General features: G+C 37.0%; 1 protein-coding gene across 6 annotated transcripts in view; it reads right to left on the bottom strand.

The window, feature by feature from the left end:
- The window catches only part of OSBPL8 (oxysterol binding protein like 8), an 89,098-nt gene that overhangs the window by 3,871 nt on the left and 67,997 nt on the right, over positions 1–17,230 (bottom strand). For all 6 annotated transcript variants that reach the window (XM_068669133.1, XM_068669134.1, XM_068669136.1 and 3 more), the window contains 15 exons: positions 14,336–14,420; positions 12,888–13,059; positions 10,801–11,035; positions 9,186–9,370; positions 8,522–8,603; positions 7,812–7,910; positions 7,342–7,438; positions 6,867–6,965; positions 5,798–5,895; positions 4,363–4,452; positions 3,654–3,790; positions 3,125–3,310; positions 1,471–1,558; positions 953–1,055; positions 248–353 (listed from right to left, as the gene is read on the bottom strand). In XM_068669133.1, coding sequence (XP_068525234.1) covers positions 248–353; positions 953–1,055; positions 1,471–1,558; positions 3,125–3,310; positions 3,654–3,790; positions 4,363–4,452; positions 5,798–5,895; positions 6,867–6,965; positions 7,342–7,438; positions 7,812–7,910; positions 8,522–8,603; positions 9,186–9,370; positions 10,801–11,035; positions 12,888–13,059; positions 14,336–14,420 — 1,862 coding nt within the window. The remainder of the gene's footprint in view (positions 1–247; positions 354–952; positions 1,056–1,470; positions 1,559–3,124; positions 3,311–3,653; positions 3,791–4,362; positions 4,453–5,797; positions 5,896–6,866; positions 6,966–7,341; positions 7,439–7,811; positions 7,911–8,521; positions 8,604–9,185; positions 9,371–10,800; positions 11,036–12,887; positions 13,060–14,335; positions 14,421–17,230) is intronic.

The following is a 17,230-nucleotide window of genomic DNA, read 5'->3' as shown; positions in this document are numbered from 1 at the left end:
ATTCCTATCTAGACATTTTGGCATTTCTAGTATTTTAAGGCTCTCTACAGACCACAAACTGTGAGGAAAACTATGAAATACTGATGAGTAACTGACACTTGGGAAGAAGTGTAGTCAAACTACTTTTCCTACTCTTTCAATGACATCAAGGCTGTAAAGCAGAAAGATAGATACACACCAGCCTCTCCCCCAAAAAAACAGTAGTAGTATTCTCTAAACCACTTTAAAGCATTTTATTCAGTACTACCTCTTAATGTCTTCTTGTGTTTCCTTTATAGATTCAATGGCACTCTGCAGTTCACCAAGATCCGCCCCTTTTTTCCTTATTCTTGTATTATGCTTCATGAGTTGTGCTAGAAAAATACAGAAGACAGATGTAATTCCCAGAATAAGTCCTTAGTCCAAAACTGAACAAACTAACAAGGACAAACTAAACGCTTTGCAAAAACCAGGAGGAAGCTTTCTAATCAAGTTTCTAGTGAAAACTAAAGCTTTATCCCAAAGTCCCGTATAGCACAGGGCAGCAAGTTAAGTGTTAGAAGTGTCTTACAACTCTCACTGTACTGTCAAATTTCTGCAAGCATTCTCAACAACAAAAAATGTGTCTCTATCAACATACTGATCTACAAATTAAAACAATTCACCTTTTTTTAAGAAAGAAAAGAGCTTACAAACGCAATTTGTTTTCGAGATACTAAATACGTGCAGCACTGAGGCCTGCCTTATACTACATATTGGTATTTAAGAGGACAGGAAAGGCAATTAAGACCAAAAGCAGCCATTCTGCTGCTTTTGTTTTTCCAGAATGTGCTTCGTACTGAAGTGTTATCTAAAGCACGTATTATTTTGTAATACAAACATCTTGAAATAAGAAGAGTACGTGTGACTACAGAACGCTGTTTAACTGTCAGATAAATTTATTATATTTGTACAAAAACGTATTTTTTCCTACCTTCACTTCCAGAGGAATCCTGATTATCAGGCTCAGGGGATGAGAAACCACACTCCCCCTTTTTCTGGCTGGTTGGTTTTCGCTTGATTTTTGGAACACTAACCTACAATTAAGCTTATGAATTATTTCCAGAGAACCAGAACTGTAGCAAAAGCAGCACATTCTGACAGCAATAGTTAAAAGCACAATATCTTACAGAAGTCAAAGCTAAGATTGTTGATAGAAACATAACCTGAAGTTTGTGCATCTTTCTGTTTAAGGGAAAGGTTGTATTAAACTGTCGAGTTCAAGTTTGCATTATTTCATATCCCTACCCAATTAAGTCATCCCTACCACTCAGGATGCATCACAGAAGTGAAAGACTATGGACCAGATAAATTACATTTTTGGATGGTAAAAACGATATTTTCTAACCCTCCCAATGCTCTGAGGACGTTCATACACATCATGCAATATATCTGAGCACTTGTATATATTGTGTGAATCTTTCTGTACTTGTTAACAAAACTGCTACATACCATTGGTGTCCGGTGCCGAACTTTTGTTTGGATTGTGCCATCTTTTTCAAATTGGATCATATCATTCAAAGGGTCCCATGGCCTGGTACTAGACAAGGTGAATACAAATGATTAATACCACAGCAGTTTAAATGAGAAATATTTTCTTTCTCAGAAACTAGTCAGTACATATAGGTTAATGATCTTTTTCCCTAAGCAGTGTTAAGAATACAAACCGTCATATTAACCAACTGAATTATTATGAAATCATCTGGCCAGAGCTATGTACTTGTCAACATGGAGAGGTTTTCTGCATAACGAAGTTATTATTCTAGAACTACAGGGAAATGAGGGGATTTTTTTATTATTATTACTTTGGGCTGCTTTTTTGCCTTTTTTTCTTCCTTTTAAAAGAGCAAGGTAAAGCAGTGGATACTGTATGTTATTGACTTCCATAATAACTCTAACACTTTTGTATTTGTGTTTGCCAGTATGCCTAGGAAGACGAGATTAAGACTCAGTCACCCCTCTGACTGCTTACATTCCAAAGTGGCTAATGGTAATCAACACCAGTCAAGAGGCAGCACTGAGCTACGTACAGTTTGCTTGTTCAGATTTTTAAGAATGTTTTTCCAGGTGCAGGTTTATATAAAATTAAAAAAAAAAAAAAAAAAAAACAACAACAAAAAACAAGGAAAAGACAGAGCTCATTGGAGAATGACAAGTAGCCAAAGGCAAAGACAGACATCCTCACTGAGCACGGCCTTTCCAGGACAGAAACTGCAAGTCAGCTGCATGGAGATCATTCTGATGTGCAGCTTCAGCAACTGCAGATTAAACATGGATTTACTTTCATCTCTTCCTGTATGCCTTTTAAAACATTTGCATCTGTTTCAGATGTCGTAAACATACACCTGCATTTACATCTCAGCTTAAGCTGGCTTGAGTTAAATGTCACCTAAAGTTAACTGGGTAAGAACAAGGCATTCCTCTCCCAAAGGTCTTTCAAATCTGCAATCCAGATACCTATATCCCTAATCCTGGCTTCTAATTCAGGTATCTTAAATTCCACAGCTCACTGAACACATCTTCACAGTGAGCGTTAAAGACTCTATATGGACCAGGTGGTGAGTTGGCCTCAGATGCAGAAAAAGAGTCAGAAATTTATTCCAGAGACAGCTGACAGCACAGACTGCTTTCTAGCACATTCTAACACTTCTGTGGCATGTACTTGAACCACAAGGCCACAAGGAGACAAGAAATATGCACAATGCATCCCAAAGCACTGTGCCCTAGAAAATTCTAGAATATAGCATGAACGTGGAGAGGCACATAACCAAAAAAGAAAAATAAAATAATAATAAATAAAAAACAACAACATAGAAAAGCACATTGCAATGATTACATGAAACATATTTTCCTGATTCAGCAATCACTGTCTTTTCAGCATTATTTATTAATGCCCTCTCTTTGGTGAAGTTCAGCCCAAATTCAGCTAAAAAATTATGGATCCTGGTTGAAGCATATTACTAGGAATATTGAGTAGCACTGCATATTTGTCGAGTTTAAACTCAGATAACTCTGAGTTTTTGTGCTCCCGGACACATAGCAAGAGCTTCGGAGGCACTACCCAGCATTTCAGTAGCAGTTTTGGTATAAGTATTCCAGCACTCACTCAGCGTATTTATAGTGCCATTCTCCTGTGACTGAATCCTGATCAAACAGCTTGCATGTCCACTCTTCACCCTTAAGTTTCCTCTCTCTGGCACTCCTTCTCTGAGCTTCTTCCAGAACATATTTCTCTTGAGTAGCTTCTGTTTGGTCTTTATTATTTATTGCTTTAGTCACTTGCTGCCAAAGCCTGACAAATAAGGAATACAATGAGTTACAATCTGTTTATAATAAGTGATTGAAAACACTTCCCTAATTATAGGCTAAGTGAGGGGATCAACCTCTGAAGAAGACATTACTGTATTGTAATATACATTTTATCTACATTTCCAACAAGACCTTCTATGATTGTAAGACTTATACATAATAAACTTTTAGTATTTAACACTATTGCTTTCTTGTTTAACAGCTCAGTATCAACAAATACATGAAGGAAGGAAAACAACTGCTACTGGCTGTTTTTTGTAATTTGGAGAAGACAATGAGTTCTGTTTTGTAAAAAACAGTTGTAAGTGCTTCCGAAGTGAACTTACTTCTCTGACTCAAAGTCATCTTGCTCTTCAAACTTCACGGTGTATCTAGGTAACCTACGCTGCTTGACATCAGACGTTGGGTTCCAGAATATCTCCGACACATCTGTTTTCTTGTCCCTAATAGTAACTTCACTGTCCTGTAACAGATCGAGTTCAGTTACCTTCACTGTAGTAATCTCAAATAGTGTCAAAATAATACAAACAGAAGGAATAATCAACTATTTTTTTCCAACAGAATTTATTTTGTTTCAGACGCATGCAGTTAAAAGTAATTACATATGCTAGTTACAAAATTTAATTTCTGCACTCTGCGCTGGCTCTACCTTGGAATAGGTGCACAATGGAACCATTAACCATGTCCAACAGTGGCACCACTGTCATCTCACCAGAACTAAAATTTAAAAATTTCATGCTGATGCCGGAACAATTCTTCATAGTACTAACACTTATATTAAAACATTTTACAAGTTGAAAAGTATTTTCATCAGGAACTACTCAAACATACTCAACTTTTCCACCTGTAAGGGCTGCAATTAACAGTACATTGAATCTGAGGTCATTCTTGAGAACCGGTTAACTATAAAAAGTTATTTTCAATGCAAGTGGCATTTAATCAACTTTTTTTTTTTTTAAATTTAGTTACAAAAAAGATACCTAAGTATTATTTTCACTTGCCAGAATTTACACAGCACTATCACTCACTACTTACCCAGTGACCTTCCAAAATAGCAAGAACTTCTTTGCCAAGCTTTATTTTCCCTGATATTTGATTAACACTGTCGTTGTTACCTAAAAACGGCTGCAAAACAAAACGAAATGCCTCCTGTTTATTTTAATAGCAAATTACTGGCATACATGTTGAGTGTTAAGGAACGCAGTGATTTAAGAAATCTGATGTAAACAGCCCTGATTGCTTTCAATATCACAACCTCTGTCAAATAATCCCAGAAATAAGTTGTTCTCTGTGTGTTTTCTCAAAAGCTTTACTGAACAAAAGCATATGAATAGTCTAAGAAATCTGTCAAGAAAAGGGCAAATAATGCAGAAAACAGCGACGTGATGGTATCTTGGAGGAAATTGTCATTTGCTATACAAATCTCACCACTTTGCCAAGGACTCTTTGTTACTAGAGATTAACTCTGAAAAAAAAAAAAAAAAGCAACAAGAAAAAATGATTGCCGGGAATTTTCTTCAGCCTTTTTGATAGTCTGCACATGTATCCTGTGTGTGGCTAAGGCAAAACTTCCATTAATACAGCCTCCTAACTTTTAAATTTCCTCTATAATCTCAGCCGAATACAGTTTTCCTCTCCATATGCACATTTCTCTTTAATGGCTATTTGCTTAACTTTGAATCGGTTCCTGCCTCAAAGATGGCAAACATATTTTTCAGAAGCTCAAGTTATTTACATGAAGTTGAGAAACCTTTGTTTAGCCTTTGCAACTGGGTGGGTGCTTCTATACAGCAAACAGAGCTGCCAAAAATAGTGTGCATAACTCCTCCTTAATGCTGGGCATTAGGCTGATCCGAACATTAGCAAAAACCCTTGCACCACCTTTGTTTAAAGTTTTATTCAGGGTGGAAGAAGGGAACCTGAGTTTGAGCTCTCCAGATTAAAAAGGCCCTGAATGTTTTCAGAGAACTAAAAATCTCCATGAAATATTCACAAGACATAAAAAACTGAGCTGCTGATCAGTTCCTGTGCAAGGTGCTCCCCTGCTCTTGCACACTTTCCCAGACACACACAGATGCCACTGCTGGAAATGAGACCAACTGTTGCTTCCTCCTGCCCCTGCCCTAGCCAAGTTGTTCTTAAGTTTTGTAGCAGTATGTTATCACTGTGACAAGTGTCTTTATGACAAGAGATTAAGGCAGAGCTGTAAGTTTCAGTCAAGACCTTTGGACACAGAAGAGTACACTAAATAAACAGATGCCAATATACTTCCCTTTTAAAATTTAATCACTATTTGCTAGATACACATAGCTAGATACATGGCAATTAATGAGAATTCTTCAGTTTCCAGAGAAGACAATTCCATATTAAAGAAAAGGAAATGAGATTGTATTATCAAGCCAAGCCTTAGATATAAATATATTTAATATTCTAACACTTATTCTCATGCCCACTCGCATCGTTCACTGACCTTGAGTTTGAATTCAATTGTTGCACTATAGCCTGTTTTTTCACAGGTGATATTGACCGTTCCCCCAAGCTCTAAGGTCATTGTGCCATACAGAATTCCTGCAAGAAAAAGCCAACATGTAAATTTCTAACCAGACAAGATAAAAAGTAAAGTTCTTTGAGCCCAATTCCTAGAGTGGGATTCCCCTGCAATCCCACATTTGAAACACTGAGTACATTTTACATACAACAGATGCCTATGCAAGCATGTGCACGCTGAAAAAACATTCTCCCTCCCTGCACGTTCTTCCACCTTTCTCCCTCTCTGTCGGCATTACTAGTCACATTAGTTCTTCTTCCTGTTTGGTTTGATTTGATTTGATGCATGTAAAGTGCTTTTTACCCATTATGCATTATTTTCTCACCAAAACCATACAAAAAAAGAATCCGATAATGTTAAAACATCCACAAAAAATAGAAAAAGAGCCTATCAAAATAATGTCAAGTTACATAATTCTGCAAACTCATTCGCCATACATCTCTAAGAAATCTTAGAGTTGCTGATTCTGGCTTCTGAAAAACAAATTGTGGCAGAGAATGTGAAAGAAGAATACCCAGCAATGCTGCAGTGTATTTTGTACAACTACTAACCTTCCAGAAAGGAATTACTATGTACCAACAGCAAAACTAAAGACAAATGGTCATGTTTTGCACTCAAATCACACAGTGAGGTGTAGATACTACAGACTTTTCCAATAGGAAAATATTGAGAAACTCAAAACTATTATTTAAAAAAGAAAGCAACTCAAACAGTAAATTCTCATGTCATGACAGACAGCTATATATGCTCTTAGTATTTATGAAAAAAAATCCATTTCTATGCCAAAAATAGATGATTGCTTAAACAACATTTTTCTCGCAATGAAGTATGTGGAAGCATAGAACGACCAACATTGTCCGGGTTCAGAAGATTCTTCTAAGATGACAAGCTCGAATCTGACACGGTAATAGAATTTATAATAATAAACTATCAATAATGATAGACTTCTGTTCTCACAACTTTGCCATATAGAGAATGAAAAAACCAGTACCTTTACAATGAGCATATGGCATAGTCATTACATAATCCTCTCCCCTGTTTAGGAATGTTAGCCGTCCTTCTCCATCTAGTATGGCAGATAATGAATTCCCTGAAATTCAAACAGAGAAACCCATTTCACACCCTGCAAGACAACAGTCAACATTTCCTAATAACTGAGCAACACGATTAAGAACATCAGTATATTTAGCACTGCAATATATGCTGTCTGGTGAAGCCACCATAATATACAACATTATCAATTAAAAATTAAAATACTGTAAAGTAGAAATTAAAATTCTAAAGACCAGTAGTAAAAACTTTGTAAGACAAGTATAATACAATAATCAAAACCCTGATTCTTCTAAAAGTCTCCCTTCATCCACATGACAGAACTCATTTGCACTGCTTTTATACCCCTCAGTAAGAGTACAACCAAAAAAAAAAACAAACCACCAACCAAACCAAACAACCCCCCCATTACTTACCATAGAATTTTGATTTGGCCAGAATGCTACCACTAAGGCAAAAACCATCTTTGCGGTTGCTAACATAGAAGGCAGATATTGGAGGATGATGGGATACCTGTTGAAAAAAAAAACACATTTGAGAAAACAACAGGCAATGTAATATAAACCTTGAGCTAATAAAGACAGAACGCAAAATTCAAGTTGCACATAATAGAATACAATTAATATATGAGACGTGACTGTAATCTTACAGATCAATATCAATCAAACATTTAGTGAACTTGAAGAATTAAGAAAACTATCTGACTTATACTAGAGGAAGACAACAGAAATGGTAGAACCACCTTTCTCTCTAAGAACAATGCTCATCAGGAGAGCTTTTAGGATACTATGCATCCATATAAATACTGCCACATCATTTGTCTAGCACAAAAAGGTCTGACACATTTATTTTTCTTAAAAATGTTTGTGCTGGTTATATCAGCTACCTGTTCTGCAATGTAAAATGTCTTGCTATTTGTCCTGGGATGAATCCACATGCAGCGGAAAGTCTCACCAAGTATAGGATTGTACGGCTTTTTTAATCCCTAAACAGAAAGAGAACAGACAGTAACCATACAATGCAGGTAGAGAACTCACAGAATAATTTACCAGTCTGTCACTGAAGATTAAAAAAAAAAACAAAAAACATAATACATCTGCTAAAGCACATTGTACTTGATTTTGACATTTGAATATTATGCTCAGTTATTCTATTCGTCGAACTAAGGAAACTAGCACAGAAATCTGTGTATCTGCTAAGCCGTTCCAGACCAGAATTTAAGCAAACAGAGTTTAAGAATTGTTGCAGAATTAATATAGACATTGTCCCTGAAGTTGGGTAGTAAGCAGTCTTATCTTTCAGTACTATCTCCTGCCAACATAATTGTAAAGAGTATTTAGTATACAGCTATTTCCACTATAGTGCAAATATTACCCCTCCAACCACACCATGCTATCACTGAAGAACACAGAAATGGCTCAACTTTATGCCAAAATGTCCATGGACAAAGGTCCATGATGCATTTGCACAAATGAGGACTTCACCTTGCTTTTTAAAAAAAAGTGTAACAATATAATTAAACAAAAACTCCAGCACATCCCTAAGCCCTCAAACTAGAGACAACCTCTAAAGACAAAATAATATGTGAAAAAACACCTTTGGTTTTTTGTAGAATCCGGACAGATACCACTTCACTACTTTTTTCATGCGGTTGTAAGCATTCTCTTCAAGAGCAGCTCTACAAAACAGACAAAGAACAAATCAAATATCGGTACTGTTTCAATTATAACACTATTTAATTTATTAGCTTTGATAATAATCTAATTTGTTATAACAATATTTAATTTATTAGCTTTCTTTAAACAGGCAAATAAATTCTAAATCTTAAGGGAATTTAACAATTTATTAAAAAAACAAACAAACAAAAAAGGCTAACTGATACTGATCTACCACTATAAATATGCATTCCAGAGAAAGGAAAGGAAAAAATAATAACAATTTTGAAAATTCTTCCAGTCAATCTCCAAAACAGCAATGTTTGCAACACAATTAGTATTAAATTACTAAGAGAGAACAGACTTCAAAATGTACCTTATAAGCTCTTAGGCCATTAATTTTCAGAACAGAAGGGCATTTGACAAATTTGACAATTGATCAGGCAAGCATTCAGACTAAGCAGTCCATGACATTATTTAAGTAGACCACACCAAGCAACAAAGACTTAGGTATCTCACTGGTCTCTCATTTCAGCTTAAAAAAAAAACAAAAACAAACAAAAAAAAAACAAACAAACAAACAAACAGAAAGAGGATTGACTCACTCGGAGAGGAAATCTGCATGGTAGTAGTAATCAGACAGCTTGTCAAGGAAAGAACGAGGTTCCAAGATAAACGTAGGCAGTACAACCTTGGACAAGTCCATTCCTGGACGGACTTGCTTCAGCAATGTCCAGATCAGACTTTTGTTTTCTTCTGACACTACTTCGGTCTGAGCAGCCTCCCCTGCCTAGGATGAGTGAAAAACTGCTTACAGGAAGGAGAATGAAAATAATCCTCCAAGAGACAGGTCAGTCAGTACATTCTAAGGATGCAGTAAGAATGGAAAACATACTCAAAATGAAATGCTCAGAGAAGTAGAAAAAACAAGTTGCTATAAATATACTTCAGATGCATATTTAATGCAGGATGCTAGATTTACTATTCAGCATGAAAATCTGCATTTGTTTTATCAGCCCTGAAACAGAAAAAAATGAGATATTGTTCAAAAATATCTCCCTTAGCCTTTTCTCAGACATCAACTACGTTTTTCTGTGTTCTCACACAAGGGATTTATATAGCAAAGGACTGTTCATTCTGTCATCTTTTCCCCACTGTAAAAGTTGTTATATTTATGCTTTTCACTACCTTGACCAGTCAATAGTATCAGCAGTTTTCCTCAAAGAAAACCACTGTTAGGGGTAAGTAAGCATAAACAGCAGCCACACACGGATACACTCTTTTTTCTCCAAGGAGATACTCTTCCTTACAGTCTCTGAAATGTAAAAACAAGGGCTGCAGGAAAAAGATCTCTCTTTCCAGAACAGTTCTAAAAATGCAGATAACAAGAATTCATTGTCAACTTGAACTCCTCAGCTTTTCCTAAACCATTGCTTTTTCTAGAAACAATACTGGAAAGCAACAAAGCACAAAGTTTATACATCCGGTAGATATACGCGTGCGTGCGCATGTGTGTGTGTATATAATATATAAAACGAGGATTATGTAATAACTCATACTTAGTACTTGAGAAAAGGAGAGAGATTTTAAATAAGATTTTAAATAAGTTAATTTCAATTTCTTCTTCAATTTTTAGTACCTTTATAGCAAGTAAAACATTCAAATCCCTCCCACATTTGGCTGTGTAGGTGTGTAAGACTATCTGCAGAAGTGGAACAGAAACTTTGGGCATCATAATAGAACGCAAGGGGAACATCAAAAGCAAGCCTTCCACTGAATTCTGTAAACTCCATAGCTGCTTAACTTCCCTCTTGCAGTAAAAAAAACAGATGTGCCAGCTTGCATTAAACTTCAACTTGAGTATTTTTACTTGAAGAAAAAAACACAACAAACACAACAACAGGAATTAATAAAAAAACAGAAATAGTAACAAAAGTATGGGCAGATATGGTCAACTTCTGCTGCAGGTGGCCCTTTCAAAATGAGCTTTTTTTTTTTTCTGAGGAATACTCCAAATCATCTCATTATCTTTCTTACAGACTCAGAAGCACAGAAGTGGTGTAGTAGAGCAGAACAATGGTGGACAGATTTTTTCCCCTCAATATTGTTGAAAATATGAAAGGCAGCTTTCAAAGTCAGCTTTCAAATACAGTGTGCCCCTTAAAATATCAGCTTCCATTTGGCAAAGCAGCCTGTTCACTACATAAACAGCACTTTTACCTCCCCAAGTTCTTCATGACTTTGCTCCAAATAAGTAGTTTCCTTGATATCAATTGGTTCTGGATCAACATAAGAATCATCCTGTCGCTCTGATGTGTCGCTGTCACTTTCTTCACTTTTCCCCAATCCGTCATTATCAGATTCATCATGATCATGATCATTTTCCTTATCAGATTTATCAGAGTACATATCCTGGTCTTTAAAGTGATGCCTTTCAATTTCACTGTCATTTAACCTACAAAAAAATACAAACTAAATTAAACTTTTAGCTCCACACAATAATCTAATGTTTCCTGATTAAAACAAAACAAACAAACAAACAAAAAACACACACAATAAAAGTACCAATATTAACCCTGATCTGGCAGCAAAATCAAACTCGCTTTGCTGGAAATATACAGCATGCAGTGTTCTCACTGAACCGTTAAATGCACCAAGGTTAGTTTGCTTTTACACTTAGCTACTATATTCTTAACCTCTGATTAATAAGGAGGGGAAGAGACCCTCCACTGGAGATGAAGAAAGATAAAGTGAAGAGGGGATTCCATAACTGAAGTGATACTTCACCCGAGGCACTAATTGGTAGGTAGAGAACATCACCTCCTTTCCCACATTACAGCAGTATAAATAAATAATGATTTTCAATTCCTCATTAACTGCCCCACATAGTTCCTTCTGCAGGTTATGCAGTTGTTCTCAGGAAGGCTGACGCACCCTCTGCTGTGATGTCATCAAAAAATGCAAAAGGCTAGCTCTAAAGTGCTTTCACCTTTTCCCCCTCTCCTGCCTACCCTGTTAAAACTACGTCTGCAGTTTTTATTGCTTAGATAGTTAAGCACACTGAACACTTACAGTATGCTATATCCAAAGATCTATTTAATTAAACTATTAGTCTTAATTAGACTTAACAGACGTAGCTAACTGCTCTAATCGTAATCTGGGCCATCTGATGATATTAAACTATCATTCACAACCAGAGACCTCCAGCTGAATTGTACGCAGAGGTTTTATTGTTTCCATGAGACGGGGGAAGGAGTAAAACTCTACCTGGGCAAAACACTGCACGGTCATCTTGACCAGGCCTTGAATCTGGACTGGAAGTAACAGTTTGCCTTTTCTCAGCTTTTCTAAGACTACCTATGCCAGAAAGAATTGCATTTCTCCTTATGTATGCCTTTACTTTTGTCTCAGATACAGGAGTGTACTCTTCACAGCAGTACTACAGTTCTGCCTGACCAGAACAGACATAAGCAGCTAAATCTTTGTGTAAGAGGGATTATTCAAAGTGAATTTATGTCAGTCTGAAAGGATACTGAATTGGTGGAAGATCACTGAGAAAAACTGTGCAAAGTGCAAGCTTCAGACCCAATTATTTCAAATAAAGGACTAAATCTTTTATATTTTTCTAATGCACTTTGGTGCTACAACTGAAGCGCTTAAAAAAAAGCGCCACTCATTCAACCTGCTTGTTGTTGATGTATTTTCACAAAAGCCTATATTCCCCCAAATCTGGCTGAAGTCATTTATTGAAATGAACAGAGTTAGCTATTCACGGGCGCTCAAACATTTGATACAGGTAATAACAGATGATTTCAACTTTTGTTTAATTTAATACAATAGGCTGACTGAAGCACGATTGATCCTTCTAATGATTCAAAGCTGAGACATAACTAAAACCATTTAAATAACTTTAGCATTATTCATACTTTAACCAAAGAACTGCACTTATATTCACATCAGCCTACTTTTGTCACACAAACAACTTTTTTTTTTTCATGTGAAGAAAACAAGAGAGACCAACTTCAGGATAAATAAAACTAAACTTTAATAGTTTAACTGAGTACTTAAAACTTACTGATGTAATAAGCAACTTTGAGTTACTTGGGCCAAGCTGCCCTCTGTGTCTGCTTTGCACAAAATATATTTTATTTTTTTCATGTTATCCACTTATAGAAAAACAGTATAAATAAGGCATATAAAGAGAATTCAAGAGCAAAAGGAACTGCAGCCTTAAAAAGAGATCCTCCCTTTGGAGAAGTGAAGTTATTGCTGCCAGAAGAACCAGGTTTAGTAATTCATTTACTTACGGTAAGTTTTCTCCACTGTTTAAGTTGTTAGCACGAAGCAGACCATAGAAAGAGACATGAGCACTGTCTGATGAAGAGTTCAAATCATGTTCTTTACCTTCCCTAATCATTGTACGTTTAAGTAGACTTGAACATTTCAAAGCCAGCTCCAAAGCATCCATCCAACACCTGCCTAAAGAGAAATTTATTATTACACAAAAATTAAGGATTTAACTGAACTGTACTACTTCAGTTTCCTAAATTCACAATCCTTTTGAGTCTGTTTACTTTATCCTTTGAAGATGCACTTTGGAGCTGTTCTATGTTACGTGCACTGGATTTTATGATCTGGTAGGGGCATAACAGCAGCTCACAACTACCCAGCTCTGGTAGAAGATATTTCAGGGCAGGCCAAACGAGATAAATCATGATTCAGTCACAGCATATTCTAGCATTTCTTCCCTAATGCAAGTATGGCTCCATTAAGGCCCTGACTGTTGAATTTCTTCAAACTTGCCTGCAGCCCTGCTCTACTTTTGAAGACTAAGTAACTGTGTCACTTAGCATAGCTTTTTGTTAGCGTAATACAATAACAATATGGAAAAGAGCTTTAACAGTATATAAATACCATTTCAATATTGGATATTCTATTTTTTAAAAAGCATGTTTTATCCTCTCATCTCTTCATTTCCCTGTATGTAATCAATTTTCCAAAGTAGTAGTTTTTCATAAACAATAAAAAATAAAAGCATTTAAAATTTAAAAACGAAAGACAGTACAGTTTTACACTTAATGATGAATAGAGTATAAAATCCCAAAATATTACTTCTATTTCTCTTCAATACACTACATTTAAAAATAATTATGTATTGATTTGAAGGCAAATAGTTTTACTTTTAAGGTCTTCAGGGACCTTAGGTTTAATTATCATTAGAAGAAAAGCAGCTATTAAGAAGGTTATACAAGTCTTAAATTGTTTCCATTTTGCATCCTTTCAAGATGGTTGCACCAGTATTAACCACCACCTTTCCTCACCGATGGGGTAAAAATAATGTATTTAGAGGGAGCTCTTCCTACTAAAACTCTGCAAAACTGTTGCATTTTACAATACAACTAATACTTTCAACACAAAGAAAATACATCCACATTTGTATTTTTGAGAGCAATTAGCTTGAATATTTAGAAATAAATTAATATAATTAAGTCTGAAACAACCTCCTCCCCCTCCTCAACCCAGCCACAGCTGGGGAACTGCAAGGAGCTCAATGACAATTTATTCAGTTCAGCCTCCTTAATGACTACAAAAAACTGCCAGTACCAACACAACCAAAAGTACAAAGCTAAGGGAGACCTTTTGCCAGCATGGAACTGCAATCACAGTGCTGTTACAGACAGTAAGACAACCGAAACAATCTCTTTCTAGTAACTGCCTGCTGTCATGGTGGAGAAATACTGAAGTATCTATTTACCATCTGATTCTGAAGCGGCTCGGATGATCAAATAACTGCTGGGTAATGGTTGAGTTATAGAACCAACTGCTTCACCTTTCGGACCCTTGAAATACACAAAACAAGCAACAGCATCAGACATTTATATTCAGTTTTAGAGTTTATCGTTCATGTAATAAGCCAACACACTGCAGGGCTATTTACTGTCACTCAGCAACATCTAATGAAAACATGAATGGAAAGACGAACAGCCCTCTTTTACTGGTTTCTTCTTCAAAGACTTCATGCTACATCTAGCTCCCAATCCATCCCCATTTTAAAGAGAACAGTCGTTGGGATTCAAATAATTTTTTTTTATTTTCATTTTTGGTAAATCAGACTTGCCATAATAGCTTGGAAATGCTCTGCTGATTCCACTTACATCAAAAGGACTAAAGCATCAAAAGCAATGCTACAAGGGGTCACATTCTGGTGAACCTCACTTTCAAGGGACTGCAAATAGGTACAGAGAGATCACATGGGACAAGTTATTCCTCTTCAACTGTGCATTTCAGATGAAGAGGTAAGTTTGAAAACAAAAGACATGCCTGTGGGGTGATTTAAGGGAGTTGATCTACAATCAATGCTGTCTAGCAAAAGACCCCACATTTTTAAGGTTGCTAACTCTTCCCCCTCTGGTCCTCATTCCCTCTTGATGAGGGCAGAGAACCCCACCAATTCCTGAGAAGATGCCATGGTTCAGAAAATGTATAAAGACACAAGGGCAAGGCAAACCACTGCAGAGAGCAGGCAGCCCTCCTCCATGATTCGCTTCCTGCTTATTTTACATGAGAATGCGTTGGGAATCTCAGCAGCATCCTATGCTCCAGCACTGCATGACTTTTGCCTGTCTTTAGATATGAGTCAATGACATTTGATGAGACAGATGAATCTATCAATATTTAAATAAAATGGAGGTAACTACTCCCACCCAAACAGTAGGCATTGCTACATGAACCCACTCTTCCTTTCTTGCTCCCTCTTTCCCTTCAACCTCTCTACCACCTGATAGTCAATTCCAAAAAATATTTAGATGCCTAACTGTAGACTTGGTATTTAAAAGAGAGGGGAGAAAAAAAAAAAAAAAGATGATGCCCAGGCCCATAAGAGATTTAGATGCTTAAGTCCCTCAATAAAGAGAATCAGCAGGACATCGTGACATTGAGTTCAACCAAAAGAAACACAGAAGACGTCAAACACCAAAGTTTAATTTTCGCTATCAAGTTCACAAGTTTAATTTTCGCTATCACATTCAGAATTTAAAAGATAAATCCCAAAGACCCTTCTATTTTTTTCAAGCTTTGCTTTGAAATAAAATACTATGCAATCATTTTAAAGCCCCTTCAAAAACTTTTACCCATGGGAACATCAAAGTTACTGATAGGCAAAGAGGGCTGTACTGAACACACTTGAAGCTATTGTTGACAGCTGGGTTAAGCCTACCTAACTCATGAGTTACCATACTTTGGTCTTGATTGATTTCCTCACAGAAGCCTAATGAAAAGCCAGTACGAGGCTTGGAAGAGGGAATTTGAAAGCCAGCAGAAGTTTTGAGCAAAAGCAGAGAACAGCAGATATTTTAGAAGCAAGCATATGGAACAGCCAGAACGTTTCTGAGGGTGAGAGGCAGCTAACGAGGAGTCTTGGTGGTGCTTAAAATACCAATGCACACAAGCTAGTGCTGGTGTCAACGATGTTCAGGTACTTCTGAGTAATACAGAGTAGAAGCAACCTGGGTGTTAAAAGCGAGATGCTATGTTACAGTCTCCCTTCGGAGCGAGACAAAAGGTGCTCCTATGCCAAGTGGTTGGTGAAGTGGCAACTTGGGGATTAGGAGTTAACAAGAACCAGAAGACAACACCATGCAGAGCATGCCTCGTCTCGAGGGCGGGCCACTAAGGACCTGACATGCTGTGGGAGGCAAGGGAGAGGTTTCACTGGGCCCTGGGGGACAGAAGGGGTGGGAGAGGTCCTGTGGTGCTGCACAAAGGGGATGGCACAATCCTACGGCACCGCGCCAACGCCTCAGCCACCAGAAGGCCTCAGCACTGCCCGACCGGAGGGCACAGGCAAAGGGCAGCGCTCTGCGCCCTTGAGAACTTCATTTAGGGCTATAGTGGGGGCAGACAGGGTGTGTTACTCTGTAACAAACAACTGAAATTTAGAGATGAAGGCTTTTTTTGTTTGTTTTTGTTTTTTGAGAAACCTATACTCCCCTAGGTGCAGGGACAATGCGACAATTAAAACTGAGTTAATAACCTGACTAAACAAATAAGTAGGTTGACTTATTTTGGAGTAACTGCTCGTACATTATGATTTTCTTTGATTAATATTCCAAAAGCACTGGACATTTTTCTTTGGTATCACTCATCGTGATTTCAAAATCAATTTTCAGTACATTAATGTTCTGTACAGGAGAGACATTAGTTTCTATTTGTTAGGTGACTTTGTTTGAACTGATTGTACAACTACTCCAATGCCAGGTAACGGAAAAGTTAAAAGTCCCACTAGATTACAGGAAAACTTTGAAGCTTACTTCAAAATTACTTACAGAATATTCATGCCAGCTAAACTCAAGTGCCATGAACATTCATAGAAAACAGCAAAATCAGGTAAGCAGTCACACGTAACTAAATCTATTTATGAAAATTTACTTGTGGTGACTTTCCTAGTTATTAATCTTAGAAAACTGAGATGGCATCAGGACTGGGCACGTGAGGAAGAAAGAACAAGGTACAGTGCATTGGGTACCTCAGAGCGCAGAAGGAACAGAAAGGCCACGACGATGAAGGGAGCACGTTAAGTAACTGGCTGCAAACTACTGCAGACGAGAATTTGCAATCTGCCAGAAGGACACACTATGGAAGTGCGTTCAAG

The sequence above is a fragment of the Anas acuta genome, chromosome 1 (assembly GCF_963932015.1).
Source record: "Anas acuta chromosome 1, bAnaAcu1.1, whole genome shotgun sequence".
NCBI classification, from domain to species: domain Eukaryota; kingdom Metazoa; phylum Chordata; class Aves; order Anseriformes; family Anatidae; genus Anas; species Anas acuta.
This window is presented reverse-complemented; position numbering and strand designations above follow the sequence as displayed.